Source organism: Pocillopora damicornis, chromosome 4 (assembly GCF_964200805.1).
Source record: "Pocillopora damicornis chromosome 4, jaPocDami1.2, whole genome shotgun sequence".
Taxonomy (NCBI): Eukaryota; Metazoa; Cnidaria; class Anthozoa; order Scleractinia; family Pocilloporidae; genus Pocillopora; species Pocillopora damicornis.
In genome coordinates, this window is record NC_142673.1 from 14,318,055 (window position 1) to 14,335,073 (window position 17,019).

Here is a 17,019-nt window from a genome sequence, read left to right on the forward strand (position 1 = left end):
TTGTGTAAAAACTTCATCACTTTAACAAGTATACTCCAGATATGATAAGCTTTCCCCCGCCATTAAAAAGTAAATATACAACTTGTCACCTCTTTGGATTCCATGCTGTGACCTAGCCGTTCGAAAACTAATTTCAAACCTTTGAAAATTCAAAAACGGAGGAAAAAATGTAAGAAAAGGTTCATTTTCGTTTTTTATGGCAAACCAGAGAAGTGGAATGCTTGAATTTATTACAATCACTTTGCCATGTTTTTGGTTTCCTTTCTCTTATTCCATTTTCTCGGCGTTTTCACAATTCATGTACGATTCATGTGCACTTGAAAATAGGGAAACATAAGTGCAGCGCTTTTACCTCTCAAACTTAAATAATGAAATATAAGATAATGACTGCGTAGTCTAGTGGAGACATTAATTTTGTTTTTATTAGTTTGCCTTCCTTATCCTGAGCTACGCTTTTTTCCGCAGAAAGACAATTTGTAATGTGTTTTTTTGGGCAAGATATTAATGCAGTACCCAATTAAAGGCATAGCGTAATATCTTGTTTCTTATCAACATTCTGATGCGCAATAAATGGTCCAATCTCACGACTTAAGATAGAGTTAATGATTAACGTGTATTCACAATTTGTAAAATTAAACTACCCAGTATGGAATTCTCTGATAGCCTCATTTCGAATCCTAGATAACGATCTGGACGGTCCAACTGATTTGTCATTACTATTGATCATTAATACAATTGACTACAAAAACGTTTTTCCACGCTTAAGCATTAATTCTAAATGAAAGCTTCATGTACACATAGTAGACCCATCTAAATATATGAATTTCAATTCTCGAGATATTTGACCTCTTGCAACAGGCGTGAAACAAAATCTGTGGAAAGCGATGAATGACCGAAACTTTCCAAGTTTTCCAGAAGAAAAGAATCATTCAATTCTTGTTAAATTTTTCGATGGTTATTACATTGTTTGGCGCACAGGATGAGGAAAGTAAATCACTCGTTACATAGAAAAATACTTATTTGCTAACATTGCCCATAATACCATACGATCTCTTCGTTGATGGCTCCTTTATTTTCGGTAGCAGAACATTTTGCAAACGGGTTGGTAACCACGACGAGCAACAAAAAAGTTTTTAACAATGGCATGTATGGTAAAATTGTAGAGGGCATAAAAGCTGAAAGACGTGAGACTCTGGTAATTAAAATACTGAATTGACCTTTGCGAATCCGATAGAGGAGATTCAGCTGAGTGAATACAACTGGAATACGTCAGGCGTTGAGATGACCATGATTAGAAACCAATTAATCAAATAAATTTTTTGTGGTTTCCACTCGGAGGGTTTTTGGAGTGTTAAATGAGACTGTGCATGTTTTGCTTTGTCAAACACAAGATCCCTCAAGGCGAATAGGCTTCAACACTCCAATGGTTATGATAATACATTCGACTTTCATAATTTTGACAAACTAATCATGAGATGTGAACTCACAACACGATGTTATGGCACATGCTATTCGCTGAATTACAATCTGTTTCAAAACATAGGTCTATCTCAGAATGGAACGTTTCCTGAAAGTCCTCCTCGTTCCAAATATTTTGCGCAACGTACATCACAGCTCTGTGCGGTTTTCAGACAAATGTTGCAGGTATATAGCTGACCACAATCATGTGGTTTATACCAAGCACCGTGGTTGATGGGCGTCGTTTAGTTCCCTCTGATGTGAAGAAAATGCAAAATAAAATTAGGAAATGAAGGTACTCAATGAATAACTTTTGAGCATGGGAGTCCGAATTGTGAAAAATTTAGTTGAATAATAACTTCTAAACTGCTCTTTAACTACAACTTGATAATCGACTGAGAAGTTGACAATCAGCAAGGAAGGAAAAGTGGGCCTAATCCCTTAGTACACAGACTGAAGGCACACTGGCAAAGCAACTTTCATCAGAATGTTTTCGTTAAGTCCTGAGTATAAACGTAAAATTTCGCCCAAAGTAGTCACTGAGCCTTCACTGTTTCCTTTAGAGTTGAGCATTTGCTGAAAGGCGCTTAGGAGACAGCCCATTTTTGACCAAATTCAGATTAGGACACTGGAAAAAATTGTTCTGGACTTACATTTTACAATTTAATAATAGAACGCGAAAAGGAAACTGAATGACTTTTATGTTTTTAAAACTTTAGTACATTCCATACATAGAAATTTTTCCCAATTAAAATACACCATGGGGTTGTAAAAATTGCGGGAAAAGAGACGCGTCAATAAATACAGATTGGCGCCAAAATTCTCGCCTTTCACACAAATGTTTCATCTTGAATCAAGGCAAACTCAACATGTGTTGTGAGATGATCATAAGAGAAGCGCTTCTCTTATGTAAGTGGTAAACCTAGAAATGGATAACTCACTAAAATGGGTTCTTTTCATTGTGGAAGTAAGATGAGGTATTTCTATTGAGAATTTGACTTTTTTTTTTAATCTTAAGAGCGGTCGTTAATATTCTCATACATGACGCCATGACTCTTATTCATCTCACAGCTGGAGCTTGGTATTTTTATTGGGAATTCGACTGTATTTTTTTATCCCTGAGAGAGGTCGCAAATATTCCTTTACAAAGTCTTAAAATTTCGCCATGACTCTTAATTTGCAAGACGATCATTTCACAGTTGGAGCTTGGGCCACCTGTGGTTGGCTCCGCTTGAGTTGACGCCTCAAGGAGAGTGATGCACTGCCTTGCTATGTGTATCCAAGCACGTGATCATGTCCTGCAAAAAGCTTATTGACTTCACGACACAGTACGAGCAGTACAAAATGCACTAAACGCACCGAGCATTTCTATTTTCAGTTTGAGTTGAAACCTGCGAGCAACAAAATGGTCAGGTGGCTTCCCGAGGGATGGGTCTTTGCTTTTTTGGCTCTTGGCACATTGACAGAAGCATCGCATTTTCGACACGGCAGTATAATGTGGGCTCCAGACGATTCTAACAGCAACACGGTATAGAGCTTAGTAATTCTTTCAAAACAGTTTTAAACTACTCCAGGGCAGAAAGTGATCTAGTATTTCAAGTACTAAATTTAAGTTGATTCGAACCCAGCATATACAAGATGGTACCTGTACGCATATTTACTTACCACTGAAGGTGTTCACTAATACCAACTTCTACTAATAGAGGGAGGTAAATAGACCTAAATAGGTTAATGATTCAGAAAATTTAGCTTTCAAAAACTTATCAATTAATTTTGAAAATTTTGATCAGATGCGCAATTTGGCCCGATATCTTGATTCTCTCTGCTTTTGGATGGTATGTTTTGTTGACGAACTTTTTCAGTTTTTGACATTTCACTATCGGCTTTCAACAGCCCAGAAGTTCAGTTTTTATTGCAAGAGTGGTAATTTCTCGAACGCCTCTACCCACTCACATACACGGAAATTTAGCTGTGTCGCTTTTCTAAAAACATTCAATTGCAGGTGATGCTGCACGTTTCTTGGAGATCGATTAATAGTTTCAGCAATAGCGCCACATTTAAAGTCATATGTCATTTGACTTCCTCTTAGCATAAACCCCTTTAAGTATAAAGGAATATCTCAGCAACAGTTCAATTCAATGTTCAATTCAGGTTTGAAAGGGGCGGTGGAACAAACGAGTCATGCATAATTTCCGTAGTACATATGAGATGATCTGTAATTTAAGAGAGGATACCACTAAAAAGAAAATTAGTGTAGAAACAGCTCATTAGTTCGGAAATTTCCCGAATATTAACTATTCCAATTCAACACGTATTCGTGTTGTGCCGAGACAACATTTTCAAACAAAGTCCTTTTTCGTAGATCTAAAGGGTATGTAAACCCAAAAAATGTACTTTTTTTTGACATAGCTGTTTAGTAAATATATCAAATATACGAAAGGCACCATTCGTTTTTTCTCAAAAGTCTATTTCCAGTTTGTAAAGGTGGAAATAGACTGTAGTGTATAAAGTGTAGTGGTCAACAGAGTAGATACAAAATTGATTTACACGGAAACCTTACGAAAATTAAATAACTATAGCTTTGTCGGTTCTTTTAAAACACCTTTCTCATCTATTAAAAGATTATGGCGAAGCCAATTGTTCGGGAGCCAGCGCTAATCCCATAAAACATGATAAAGACACTGACCTGTCTGAACCTTTGCATGAGTTCTAAACACGCATTAAAGATAGAGAATTCGTTGATGTCGGTATTTCATTTGATGTGGAATTTTGTTGGTTCGATATAAAGAATTCTATAAATGATCCTATAATCAACCCTTATGTTCTATGAGGGAGTCCATGCCAGCCCCACTTGCTGCTTCCTTTGAGAAACCCTGCAGAGAAACAGCAGTTGAAGAGTTTGTGTCTCGATTCTCACAGCAGTGGAAATACATTCAACAATCAAAAGGACCAAATTTTTTTTATTTTGAATATAGATCAAAAGATTCCGATTTAAGCCTGCAGAATTTTTTCGGTATTTCCAATCGAAGCAAGCGCAAACGGGGTTCGATAATTATGCAGGCCACACAAAGAAATGTACACGTAACAACTTACTCAGCAATGAAAATGCTTCGAAGATGAAGGAAAGCAATACATAAATATCTCCTAACAAATAGGCGCAACCCCTATTGCTGTAAGACATAAATAAATATGATCTGCATTAACATGTACCTTTGTTTCTCTCAAAGACTAGGCGGTTTTAATCCAGTGTAAGACATTACAAAATCCGCTGGAAAAGTGTTTCCGATTTCGTTTACCGCACAAGATTGGCAGAGCGACCCCGACATGTTTGCCGAGATAATCCCGGCGCCAACGAACAAGCTGTGTGTAGACAATGTTTTTCTCTTCTTCCCTGGCAGGAAGACTCATCTGGGTTTCAGGCCTTTGTTCTTCTCCTTTTGCCACAATTGCCCGATTTCCGTACAACAAATACTATCATGTGTTTTCAGCATTGGTTGACACACACTCGCACCTTTGATAAATGTATATAAACACCCTCGGAAGCTCAGGTTAAAAAATTTCTATTATATCCTTTTAGATTGTTTCCTTGCCGTATTGGATGTTCATGTCAAATACAAATAAATCATACAGCGAATTAAATACCAGTCTGAGTTTCCTAGACGATCAGCACTGCCGTCAACCGGTTCCATGCTGTCTTCTTGCGGATGGTTTCGGTGAACCCTACGCGGCTCATATTTTAAGGACGTGGCCTAGACTCTCCTAAAGATTCTGAGTTATCCCCACCGTTGTCATATACTTTAAGGTATTCAAGTCACTTTCTTCTGAAAAAACATCGTCCGAACTACTGTTTCTTGCACGAGCTGCCGCCATACCAATCAGTTCTACTGCGGAATACGTGTTGCGCAATATTTTAGTTCCACAGCTTACGTTACGACCTCTCGTTACTGTATTTACCTGAAGTGGAATTTCAGTTAAAAATGCCTACTTTCTTCCTGAAATAAGTCGAATTGGACAAAAAAATTCACAAATTCGTTTTCTATGCCGCTTTTTACATAGTAAAGGTAAAACATGTATTTTTGGGTATCCATGCCCTTTAAGAAAATGAAAATTTGCGAGTGAAACAATGGCCGGCGGTTTTCTTTCGTCACCGCAGCTGAAAAACAGCTCAAACAACGAAAAAACTGTAAAAAGCACTGCTTTTTGGTTGTCGGTTTGGAAAAAGTGGTGTTTAGAGAAGGGAATTGTCAAGGAAATCGAAAATTACGAGCCGACCCGTCTTAAAACTTTGCTCGAGCTATCCAACGCCGAAATTAAAAACAAACATGGTGCAACCTCGGAAACGACGATTCCATTTCATCGATAGTGATTCGGACACGGACTGAACAATTCCTTGAACTGTTTAGCCGGACTTTGAACTTTTTTGCGCCTTAAAGATGTTAAGATATCATCGCATATTATTGTCTTGAATGTACGCGGTTGTTTTGACTGAACGCACGATTTGAATAAATTATTTTGATGCGCGCGCTTTGCTTATGCTTAATTATGATAAGCCATCTCGTATTTTTTTCATCCATATTATTAACACGTAATCACATGATTTTCTCGTGCAATTTGGAATAAACTAGCACTTGTTAATTTTCTTCAAAAATTTAACGTTAAATCGTGAGCCCAAAAATAAACCTTACTTAAATTGTTACGCTGGATTAGCGTAACGTTTCCAATTTGTTGCGCTGGATTTGCGTAAAATTTCCTGTTTGTGGGTGTTTTTTTTTTTTGCTGTTCACACCCCAATTTGAACGTGATTTGTACTGTAAACTTGCAGTATAATTGTAATTCAATTTTGCTCATCTTGTTAAATCCCTGATGAAGTCTGTGTGATCAGATAAAACCGGTCGAATAATAAACTAAGTTGACATGATCTGTTGCTGTTTGCTGCTCACTAGTTTTTATTTTAAAAAATTTTTGAAAAAAATACGTATATTAGTTTAAAATGTGGCAAATTTTAATTATGCATGATTGCGCGACATCATCTGCTAAGTTAAAACACTGCGCCACATTTAAACCAATAAATGTATTTTCTCCCACTTACGCGAAGTGGCTTATATTGCTAATCTACCCTGTGTATCAGCGGGCAAACTTGATGTAATCTGCCTTTCTATTCTCAGGTACACTTTTCATTTCGTATCGGTTGGAGACGATCAAGCAGTCATAGTCTTAAGTGTGACCAAAACATGATTAGCAGCCACCAACTTATTAATTACGGAGGCTTATGGGAAGCAAGATGTGACAATTCGTCTAATTCACTGTGTGGGTCTTCGCTTGCCATTTCAAACATCAACTTCTACTGCACTGATTATAGTGTGTCTGAAGATTGGACAGTGGGCGAAAATAACTTCACTTACACTTTCAATGACAGCGAAAAGCAGTGGCACGTGAGGTATGTAGTTCTGATGTAGTGCTCTCTATTATTTGCTCGGCATGATTTCGAACTTATCAATGTTGAACACCAGTTTCAAAATGATTGCAGATGATTGCAGCAAAAATCACGACAACTCCAGGGCTTACATACGAGGTTCGGTTAACATAAGAAAAAGTCATAAAAACAGGAGGACGTTCACTACAACTTTTTCTATTTTACTTTACTTCAAGTTTTTCAGGTTGCTGTTGGATTTCTCTGAGTCATTACGCCGGTTCCACAAATTGGAAAGTAGAAACTGCAATAAACCTCGCTCCACGATCGGATAACGGAAAAATTAACTCATCTCCTGTAACTCGAAGTCCAGCCATTGTTCGATTTCCAGGAGGTTGTCGTCAGTCATTTCGAATTCCAGTTGAAGACCCAGATGGCGATACAGTGAAATGTCGCTCTGCGACTCATTCGGAGTCCGTCATAGTCGATGCAAGTTTTCCTTACGGTGAATTGGATGAGGTAATTAAAAGCAGGAGTGACCGCTAATCAAAACACTCTCAGAATGTAGTACATCGCGTAAAAATTTTGGTTTGACGTCTAGACGTTCCGAAAAAAAATGTATGGTGCCAATTTTCCAAAAAAGAAGCGTTGAGTTTCCTAAGGAAATCACCACTGCAGAAAAACATGAAACATTAATCTACTTTTTTATCATGTTTGATCTCATGTACTTTTGCTAGTAATAGATAAACATAGCGATGTATTTTTATATTCTATAATTGCTTGTCGACACAGTCTTTGAACAAAGTATGTCAGGAGCTGAAGTGCGTGCAATGCTCCGGGAATACGTCTCCTTAAGAAAAGGAATATATGCATCATTCAGCGAACTCAAAAGGATAGTATCAGGTGTTATCCATTTCCCTTCCAGAAAGCTTGCGTTCTAACATACAATGGGTCGCAAGCAGCAGTTGGCGGAATGTTTGTAGTAGCATTAACCTTAGAAGACTTTCCAGCGGGGACTACAAACTTCGGTAGCGTTACACCGTTCAGCAGTATCCCATTACAGTTTCTGGCCATGGTGATTAGTAACCATACTGGCCATTGTGACGAAAAGCCTGTCTTTACAGCATCCACCCCAAAAGATGGCGAATGTTCCGATGTCCCTATTGCCTCTGCATATGGAGCAGTGATCGAAGTACAGGTTGCAGACTTCTCAAAATCGTATGTAAACTAAACAACTTGCCCTTGATTAATTTCTTCTTTCGATATTTTTCCACTAAAGAGACGCAAATTCCCATCTTTTAAGATCCTCACAAACATATAGATAACAATCTCCCATAAATAATGACCACCGTTGAAGTGTGTTTTTATAAGCTACTATATAAATTCTTGGTATACTATTCCATTCAGGTCGTTAAAATGATGAAGAATTTCTATGAGAACGGAAAACAAGAATCAATTAACGCTTCCACGGTTTTCCGCAAACCGTCATCTACTCGAGTGAAATTGGTAACGCAACAAGTTATAATTTCTAGTATGGAACCTGAAAAATTTCTTGGCATTTAACGTCATTATCATCTACGATAACTATAACGTTATTCTATTCAATCATCTCAGCATTGTGGAAATAAGCACTGCATCTCCAAGTGGAATGCAACTTACATCTTTGCGCAATCATGGACAAATCTACTACCGAAATGTCACATGGTACCCCAGTCAACATCAAATTGGACAGCAGTTGTTCTGTTTTAAGGCCCGCGACTCTGCTGGGTAAGAATTGCAGGTGGTATGGTCATGAACTCCAAATATTACAGTTTAGGCGGTTTACAGAATTGGTTGGTCATTCGCGTTTTTCACTTTGCCGCGTAAGAAGTTAAGGTGTTCTGTACATTATTACCAGAGAAATGTCTCGACTATGGTTAATAGTTAGATTCAGTATTTTAAGGGGGGATACCAGAGGAATTTTCGTTTTATAAAGTATCTTGACTTTATGTTCTGGGGATCTTATCATTAAAGTTTGTGGGGACAGTTTCCCAATTATTTTGATTAATGACTTGCATCTTACTTTTAAGCCTGATTGCAACTGATATGACCATAGGTCATTAGCAGCAGATATTTACTTGTCCCCATCGCTTCATACACTCAATGAGTGAAATCGGAGACTCATTGAAACATAGGTTTTCATGGATATGCGTGTGCGTGCGTGCGTGTGTGTGTGTGTGTGTGTGTAACGAAGCGTAGGTAGCGGTTAGTGTATGGCTTTACTGTCGAAACGTAGAATTTCTTCGTTTTCTAAAAATTCTCCTACAACAACTCAATCGTTTACATTTTTCTACTTATTTATCTATGTTATTTATTTATTTGCTATCCTTATGTGATGTATTTTCTTTTTCAGACTGGAAAGTGACTGGCGATGTGTGACAATTCTCGTTGGCATGAGTAGGGAGATTAAACACTTTTCCTTTTCAAGAACCGAAATGATAGTCTGACTAGATTAATAATTCATGTTCCGTCGCAGTAATAGTTAGTACATCAGTTAGAAATCTGCTACTGAGACATGTGAACTCGGTTACCTGTTGACTTTCATCAAAAGTAAAAGTCGGAACTAGCTTGTAACCCAGTAAATCTGGGATTGGTGTAATATTTGAAGGCTTGAAAAGGTTTCCTTTTCGTGGGGTCTACCGATGTAATTGCCATGTAGATTGTTGGTGCACCAATGACGTCCTACTATCTCACTGAGAATGGAAAGAAAACAAATGACATTTTGAGCCGCTTTCCCACAGGAGTAGGCTTATAGGCAGAGTAGCAGTATCATACAAAAGTGATAAGGAACTACCGCATGAAGGATTATGTCATTGGTATTTCTAAGCACAAATAGAGGTTCAACAATTAATGATCAACAACCATTTCCAGGCAGTACTCCGCGAGTCACTTTAGCAAGTCGCATACCCATAACACCCGTGAGCAGATATGGATCAGGTTATTCCAACTGGAGCGTTCAGTTTGACCGATTGGTAGGGACAACAAATTTGTAAACTTCGTGCTATTTGCTATTATTTAAGAGTATCGAGACACAGTTATCAAAAGAATTTGAGGTCAAGCTCTTTTTCCAATTAAACCTTTTTGGATGCTTATTTATTTGTCACTTTCATCTGATTGAGTTTGGTCAAATTTGGCCATATTTTCGCGCATCTTTGGAGAACATTTCACATTATGTTTTATGCTCTTAGCAAATTCATAACCCACAATATTAGCCTTGCTTTTTTTTATTAGCCTTGACGTTTTTTTTTTTACGTATGATTCATTAGCGAGGAGAAAAACTGTCCAGGTTGTCATTGGCTTTATTATGACTTTTTGAGATATTTTAAACAAAGGGATCTTGTCGTGTCCTCTCCCGCGTTTTTCGTAGAGTCTAAGTTTTTTTCTATTTGGGGTCCCCCGCATGGCAAGGTGGTTGGCTTCCTGCGGAAATTAAAAGCGGTGGTTAACAGCTATTTTCCTCGAAATCGCAGTTGTTTTCTGTGCGATAGCATAGATAATTGAATAATAATGTCAGTTGTAGCTTGTGAATCATGATGGGTGTCGATTACACTCAAATATAGAGGAAAAGCGACGAAAGTTTTCGTCTGATTTATCTTAACTGTTGGGTACCACCGACAAGGGATAGTTTCTCTTTGCTGGTACTCATCAGATCTCATGTTCTCACATTAAATTTCGACATCACTTATTACATGAAATCATTGAACATACACAGCAAAGTATGAAATCTGTTCATATGTACGGCTCCTCAGATAAAGGAAGCTGTGATGGTTCATATGTAAGATCGCACACCTCTAAGGGCTCTGCCCCCGATTATTACCGTATTAGTGGTTTCATTTGTGAGTGAATTTAGTGGTTGGTTCTCGTCCTTCTTCTGTTGCTTTTTTGCAAGATTTTCAGTTTTTCTCGTGGCAAGGTATCCAAGATTTCCTTGCAGAGTCCTAGAAACGGCGATGCGACACCCCACGGAAATTCCAACACTATTCAATTCGATTTTTTCAAAATCGATAATGTCCAAATAAACGACACAGCAAAAAATACATTGATGCACTCCCCATTGTGTTTGATAATAAATCTGTTTTATGATGAGAATGCTTTTCATTTCCTGCAGATAAAGAAACCTCGAACATCGTCTTACATAAGACTCGTCTTGCTGCCCAGTGGACAAACTGTCTACAAAGTGGACGCACTCTCTCAAAACGTGACAATTGGTAGTAATTCAACCACACTGCATTTTGCGATTCCGCATCCTGTGCTGAGCATGGATGGATTATATGCAATCCAGATAGATAAAGGAGTAGTTGTTGGACAGGGCTGTGCCTCTGGCGGTACACCCACACCCGGAATATCATCCTCGAATGCCTGGAGATTCTACGTAGATGGCGTTTGTTCTTCTGGATATTCTCTTCGCTCACCTGACTTCCAAAGCTGTGTTGGTACGCAAAATTTTAGACTTTCAGAATTCCTGAAAACAGAACCTTAAATGAAGTGCGCACTCAACAATCTATTTAGAAAATCTTCATCAAAGAGGTTTTAAGGATTTGATTTAATTTTATCATATGGCTGTGTTGGCGCCTCGGCCTTCATGTCCTTCCCACGACACTTAACGTGGAGTGTGGAACTAGCTTCTGGAAGATTCTGAGCACACATTTTCCCAAAATAATTCCCATCTATTCGTCTTTCTTTCTTTTCATCCGTCCTCAAACTGTTGGTCCGTCCCTCCACTCATACACCTTGGTCCTCTAGTTATTCATGCATTAACCCATCTTTTTCTCGTCGTGTGATTGGTCTATAACACCTATGCAACCGTCCTCTTCGTTTGCACCAATCTTTCAGAATGCGGCACTAAGTAATGGTTTCCTTTTTTTCGCCTTTAAGATGTAGATGAATGTGCCTACTCTGGTTCCAGAGGTGAGTATCTGCATCTTCAGGTTACTATAACAGCAATAACGACAGATACACTGTTGTAAAAGGCTGGAAAAATTGTTTAACGTAATTGTCGCAATTTGCTTATGATTACCGATCTGCTAGAATTTTCTTGTTCTGTACATTGGAACGCTTCAGGTCCGTCAAATATTTTTCCGGAGTTCACGTTACCCGCAGGTTGTGATCAGGACTGTGACAACACTCCCGGAAATTACAGCTGTTCTTGTGAAAGAGGATTTCAACTGCAGTCGAACGGGAAGTCTTGTACAGGTGAGAAACATGATAAGTATTGATTAATAATCATAATCGGCTAGAGTCTGTTACTCGTATTCATATCGCTCTCTCCACAAACAAAAACGACGATCCAATAAAAACATCCGTACCAGTCTTTTAAAGTAACACTTATTTTGATCACTCTCGTAGAAGAAGATTAGTGGAACTGTTTTGGAAACAGAAACTAATGTACACACCTAATTTTACCTAATGATTAAAATGGCAAACAACTCGGACGCTTAGTTACCATGCAGTGTTATCAAACTGAAAGATGGAGTGGGCTTTTTTTTTTTAGATATCAACGAATGTATCATCAATAATGGTGGCTGCAGTCATCAGTGCTTCAACATACCTGGAACATTTTACTGTGGATGTCCTAAAGGATTAACGATGGGGAGAAACAATTTGACCTGTGTTGGTGAGTAATAGCTAATGTGACCCGAAATGTGTAAAATGTATATATATATATATATGTAGGAAGTTTGCGAGTCGATTTTCGCGTGGAACAGTGCTCAATACGTTGAAGCAGAGCAGAATAAATATTTTGAGAGGAAAAAAGGATTTTTCCTCTCAAAATATTTATATATATATGTATATATATATATATATATATATATATATATATATATATATATATATAAATAAATATATATATATATATACCGGACTACCGATTCGGCGGTCAGATGTTCCACCAGCTAAAGTAGGGTGAGCTCGTTTCCAAGGATTACAAATTTCGAAAGTGTCTTGTTTGGAAGTAACTTGGATGGCAAATTTTGATTACGGTTATGAAAAAAAACATGTCAGACATTCGTGACGAGTTTTTAACTGTTCAGGTATTTATTTCTTCTGTCCGCAACAGCAAACCTCTAAAACAAAATTTTGAAATTATCCTCAAGTTTTTAAACCTTCTCTCACATTTTAGACCAAGCTGCAAGGGTTACGTGTGGGGAGAACAGTATGATGGTCTCTCTTGGAAAGGAAAGATTCCACTACTTTACAGTCAATCAACTACGCTTGCGCTATGCCTCATGTAAAGCCACCGAGAATTCCACCCACTTCTTGATCAGCACCTCTTTAGATAGTTGTGGAACTCAGCGAAACGAAACCGAAGACTACTTAATCTTTTGGAATGAGGTCCTGGCCGACGCCCTTATAATCGATGGTGTGGTTACTCGTTCACATGATATAAAAATGCCATTTTACTGCCGATACTCCAGAAAGAAGTTAATGAGTCTGGCCTTCACACCTCAGAGGATTTACTTCGGGAATGAAAGTATCTTAACTTCATAGATAACTTTATTTAAGCGAGGATGTGATTAACACCACAGAACTGACGTTATTAACTTTAGAAGGGACCCCAATTCGGTTTTTCTAGCATGAAGCAATCGGGAGTAACTCAGGAATGAAAGTAACTTAACTATAATGAAATAGATAACTTTATTTAAAATTCGATACGAGTAACACCGAAGAACTGACGTTATTAACGTTGGAAGAGACCTTAAATCGTTTCATTAGCATGAAGCGATCGGGAGTAAAGCTTCTTCTCTGTACGAGATGCAAAATAAGCGCAGACTAACCCGGCCTCAGAAAGCTATCAGGGTCCCCAGTCCCCTGTCCCCTTAGTATTGATGTTGTCATCTATGCTAAGAGTAGAGTAGGACACCGTAAGAGTTATGTCTTGCAAAAAAAAGACATCGCAATGACCTAACCAGGGCTTGAGTTTAGTTCTTTCGGTCTTGAGTCTGCAGCGATATCCATTAGGCTACTACATATGTTCCCTATGCAACTCAAGGTCACTCACGTTCATGGAGGGATAGTTGTTAAATATCTCAAACCTTCTACGTATTTTCGAAGTGAAACGGAGGAGTTGGACTCAGAACAAACCAGAGCATTCCAACCGAACCTTGGACCTCCAGATAAAAAGCTTTAAACCATTTAAACCCCCCTGCAATGCTAGCTTCACTTGGGAATCGTGACCTCTGAAGAAACTTTTGCTGTGGGATTAACTACAACTTTCTGCTTAGGGAAGTGGCTAAGGTTGTTACCTGAAAAAGAGATTTTCTTCGACATTTGCCATGAAATGCCCTGCATGAACCAAATACTACCTTGTTTGAATTAAATCCTAGGAAAGTTTCCTTACGGATACCTTTTCAGCTGTTTATAACGATAAAAATAAGGATGTAGCTGAGGTAATCTTTTTTTTAATCTTGACTATTTAGCGGGATATGGTTCGTTCACCTTCAACTTGGACTTCTACGGGAATTCGTCATTTTCCACGCCCTTCACGGAGCAAGACTACCCTCTATCACTGGCTCTGAATGAATTTGTTTATTTACAGTACAGTGTGGCGTCCACAGCTGACCTAGTCATCATGGCTGAGAACTGTAAGGCGACTAAAGACGCAAGCTTCTATTCGTGGCCGCAATACACCTTCCTACAAAATGGGTAAGCATATAAGCAGAACCAGCTGCGAGTTAAGCTTTCAAAGCTTGATACGATTTTCGCATCATAATATATATGGATGTGATTAAGGGAACCTATATAATAAAACCAATGAATAACAACGCTGGAGGCATTGGGGGTGCACCGATATTTTTATTTTTAATCGCTTTATGGTCCTTAGCCATTATATGGTCTTGTTGCTGAACCGATCTTAGGCCTTCAAGTGTTCATAATGAGGCTCTACTATCTACAATGTGTTATTAATTTCATTTTCATATTGTTGTCGTTTCAACGAAAAGATGCCCCACAGATTCAACGCTTGAATACAATTATAGTCCAACACGACACTACCAACAGTTTAAAATCAGAACGCACAGATTTCGGAACGACTACGATACAGTGTACTTCCATTGTGAGCTACTGGCCTGTCATCGTAATTCTCCGGATTCCAGGTTGGTCTCAAATTATTCACTTACATTGCAAACAAGCGAAGTCAGAATGAATTACCCTGGCTGGATGTTGGAGAGTTTTCGATCCTTCTAGGTGCGACCAAAAAATGTCTCAGCCGATTTTCCTTCTTCTTTTTTTGCTGTTATCAAATCCGTGAAATGTTTCCCGAAACAATATCGCATCTGGCCTGCGTAATGTGATTGATGAATTCGGTGAATGATAAAGTTTTATTCTCGTTATCGATATAATTACATAATTTTGCGTGCAAACCAAGCGAACTATTCTGCCGGAGCTTATCCAACCCCATCCCCCTACCTGGAATATTGCTATCCCTCCAGTGCGGAGCACTGGTTCATCGTAAAAGGTTGCGTCAGTGCTCTTTGTTAGATCTCCCTCACATTTCTTAACTATTAACTTACACTCCTACTCGAGACAGGCAATTTAAGAGGAAGTTGGCTTGCTCATGTTAATAAACAACACGATAGCCTTGAAAGGGCAAGCACCTAGACCTTTCATTCACGATCACGGTTCATTTCAGGCCATCTTGATTAGTGTGTACTTTCTCAGGCTTGAAACACTTAGAGAGAGGGAATAAAAACAAAGTTCAGGCAAGGTTAAGGTGGCTCACTGGTCCACTGGATAACTGATAGAAACTTTCAAAATGTGGCTATTCAGAAATGCATTGCTGATTGATTTTCATTTTATTCCACGCGCTAATCATTCGTAATTCAAAATCTAATGAACACTTTTGCAGGTGCAGTAAGGGCTGTATAAAGAACAAGAGAAAGAGAAGAGAAGTGACAAGAGATGTTGGAGACCAAGAGGAAAGTACAAACAAAATCATTCTTACAGTTGGACCTGTAGTGTTCGAGGCGGCAAAAGAAGACGAACCACTCGAACACCGTAGGTTTTCGAAAAACACTCGTTAATACAGTGTTTTTATCTGTTTGTTACGTTACGATCCTTTTATTGAATCAGGTATAAAAAGCTCAAGGCTGCATTAGTGTCACCGCGTCTTTCACATGATCCTACTACTATTTTCAAGGGAAGAATGACACCTTCTGAAGTGCATGTATCGATTCATAGCAATGATGAGGATTTATATCCAATGTCTAACACCCATGCATTAAAACCACAAACAAGCATACTTTGAGACCCCGCCGCCCTCCCCCCTTAATGAGAAAAACTCTGTTGTCTTTACCCTCCTAACTGGTTCTTTGCAAAAGGATGCGCCTGTTTCATCAAACATTTCTCGAATCTGATTGACTGTTAGGAAAATGAATCGCAAAGCAAGATCCAGAACTTAATTCCCTAAGAGGCCTTGACCCTCGTCGCTGACTGAAACGATCACGGCTCAGAGGTTGGGACTTGAATGATTTTGTTCACCAGGGAAATGAAATGTTTTCTTATCTGTTGTTTTATAGAGCCAAGTCAAAGTAAACAAACAGCTCTGATCGGTGGTGTGGCAGGCGCTGGAGGATTTGGTCTGGTCGCAATTGCAGCTCTGGTTGTTTTGTTAGTCAAGTTCCGTAGGATGCAGCGGTTACAAAACAGCAAGAATGACGAGAAAGCTGGATACACCATCCTGCTTACACAAGTGAAAGGAAAACAAAGCAGTGTTTAAAACGATTACAGTGTTAAATGACTAATGGTAGCTTCAATTGTTTGCTTAATTGCCTCTGTGTAGCTTGGATGTTTTGAATTTATAGCCTATTTGTCACTTTTCAGAGGGAACATATTTGTTTGCCTATTTCCATATTGTAGAGTGCGTGAAAACGAACATTGGTTTCACCTAGGGCTCATCGTTATTTGGAAGGTGTCCTACAGACGCTTAGCAAGTATAGCAGTATGTATTAGTCAAACCTTTCAATTTTGAGCATATACAGAGATCATATATAATCGGCTATCAGTAATAGTACTCATAATAACTTTTCCAAAGTTTTTTTGTATGTCTAACATGGTTTTGTTAACATTGTTAAAGTAGAGAAATGATATACCGCTTTGCTGCAATTTTGCAAAAA

General features: G+C 38.5%; 1 protein-coding gene across 4 annotated transcripts; it reads left to right on the top strand.

Annotated features, from left to right (window-relative positions):
- The first annotated feature begins 2,724 nt into the window (after nucleotides 1–2,724).
- LOC149046921 (uncharacterized) lies at nucleotides 2,725–17,019 on the top strand. Of its 4 annotated transcripts, XM_089204328.1 has the most exons (17): nucleotides 2,886–2,986; nucleotides 5,036–5,260; nucleotides 6,624–6,895; nucleotides 7,108–7,387; nucleotides 7,794–8,086; nucleotides 8,483–8,635; nucleotides 9,261–9,304; nucleotides 9,779–9,879; nucleotides 11,016–11,340; nucleotides 11,783–11,815; nucleotides 11,969–12,100; nucleotides 12,399–12,521; nucleotides 13,029–13,379; nucleotides 14,326–14,551; nucleotides 14,848–15,000; nucleotides 15,753–15,901; nucleotides 16,423–17,019. In XM_089204328.1, the coding sequence occupies exons 3-17, from the start codon at nucleotides 6,690–6,692 to the stop codon at nucleotides 16,620–16,622; spliced, it is 2,769 nt and encodes a 922-aa protein (XP_089060454.1). In that variant the 5' UTR covers nucleotides 2,886–2,986; nucleotides 5,036–5,260; nucleotides 6,624–6,689; the 3' UTR covers nucleotides 16,623–17,019. The 4 variants fall into 4 exon arrangements, with proteins under 4 accessions (XP_089060453.1, XP_089060455.1, XP_089060456.1 ...); XM_089204327.1 differs by lacking the exon at nucleotides 5,036–5,260 and having other exon boundaries at nucleotides 2,725–2,986; XM_089204329.1 differs by lacking the exon at nucleotides 5,036–5,260 and having other exon boundaries at nucleotides 2,725–2,986; nucleotides 15,753–15,820; nucleotides 16,421–17,019.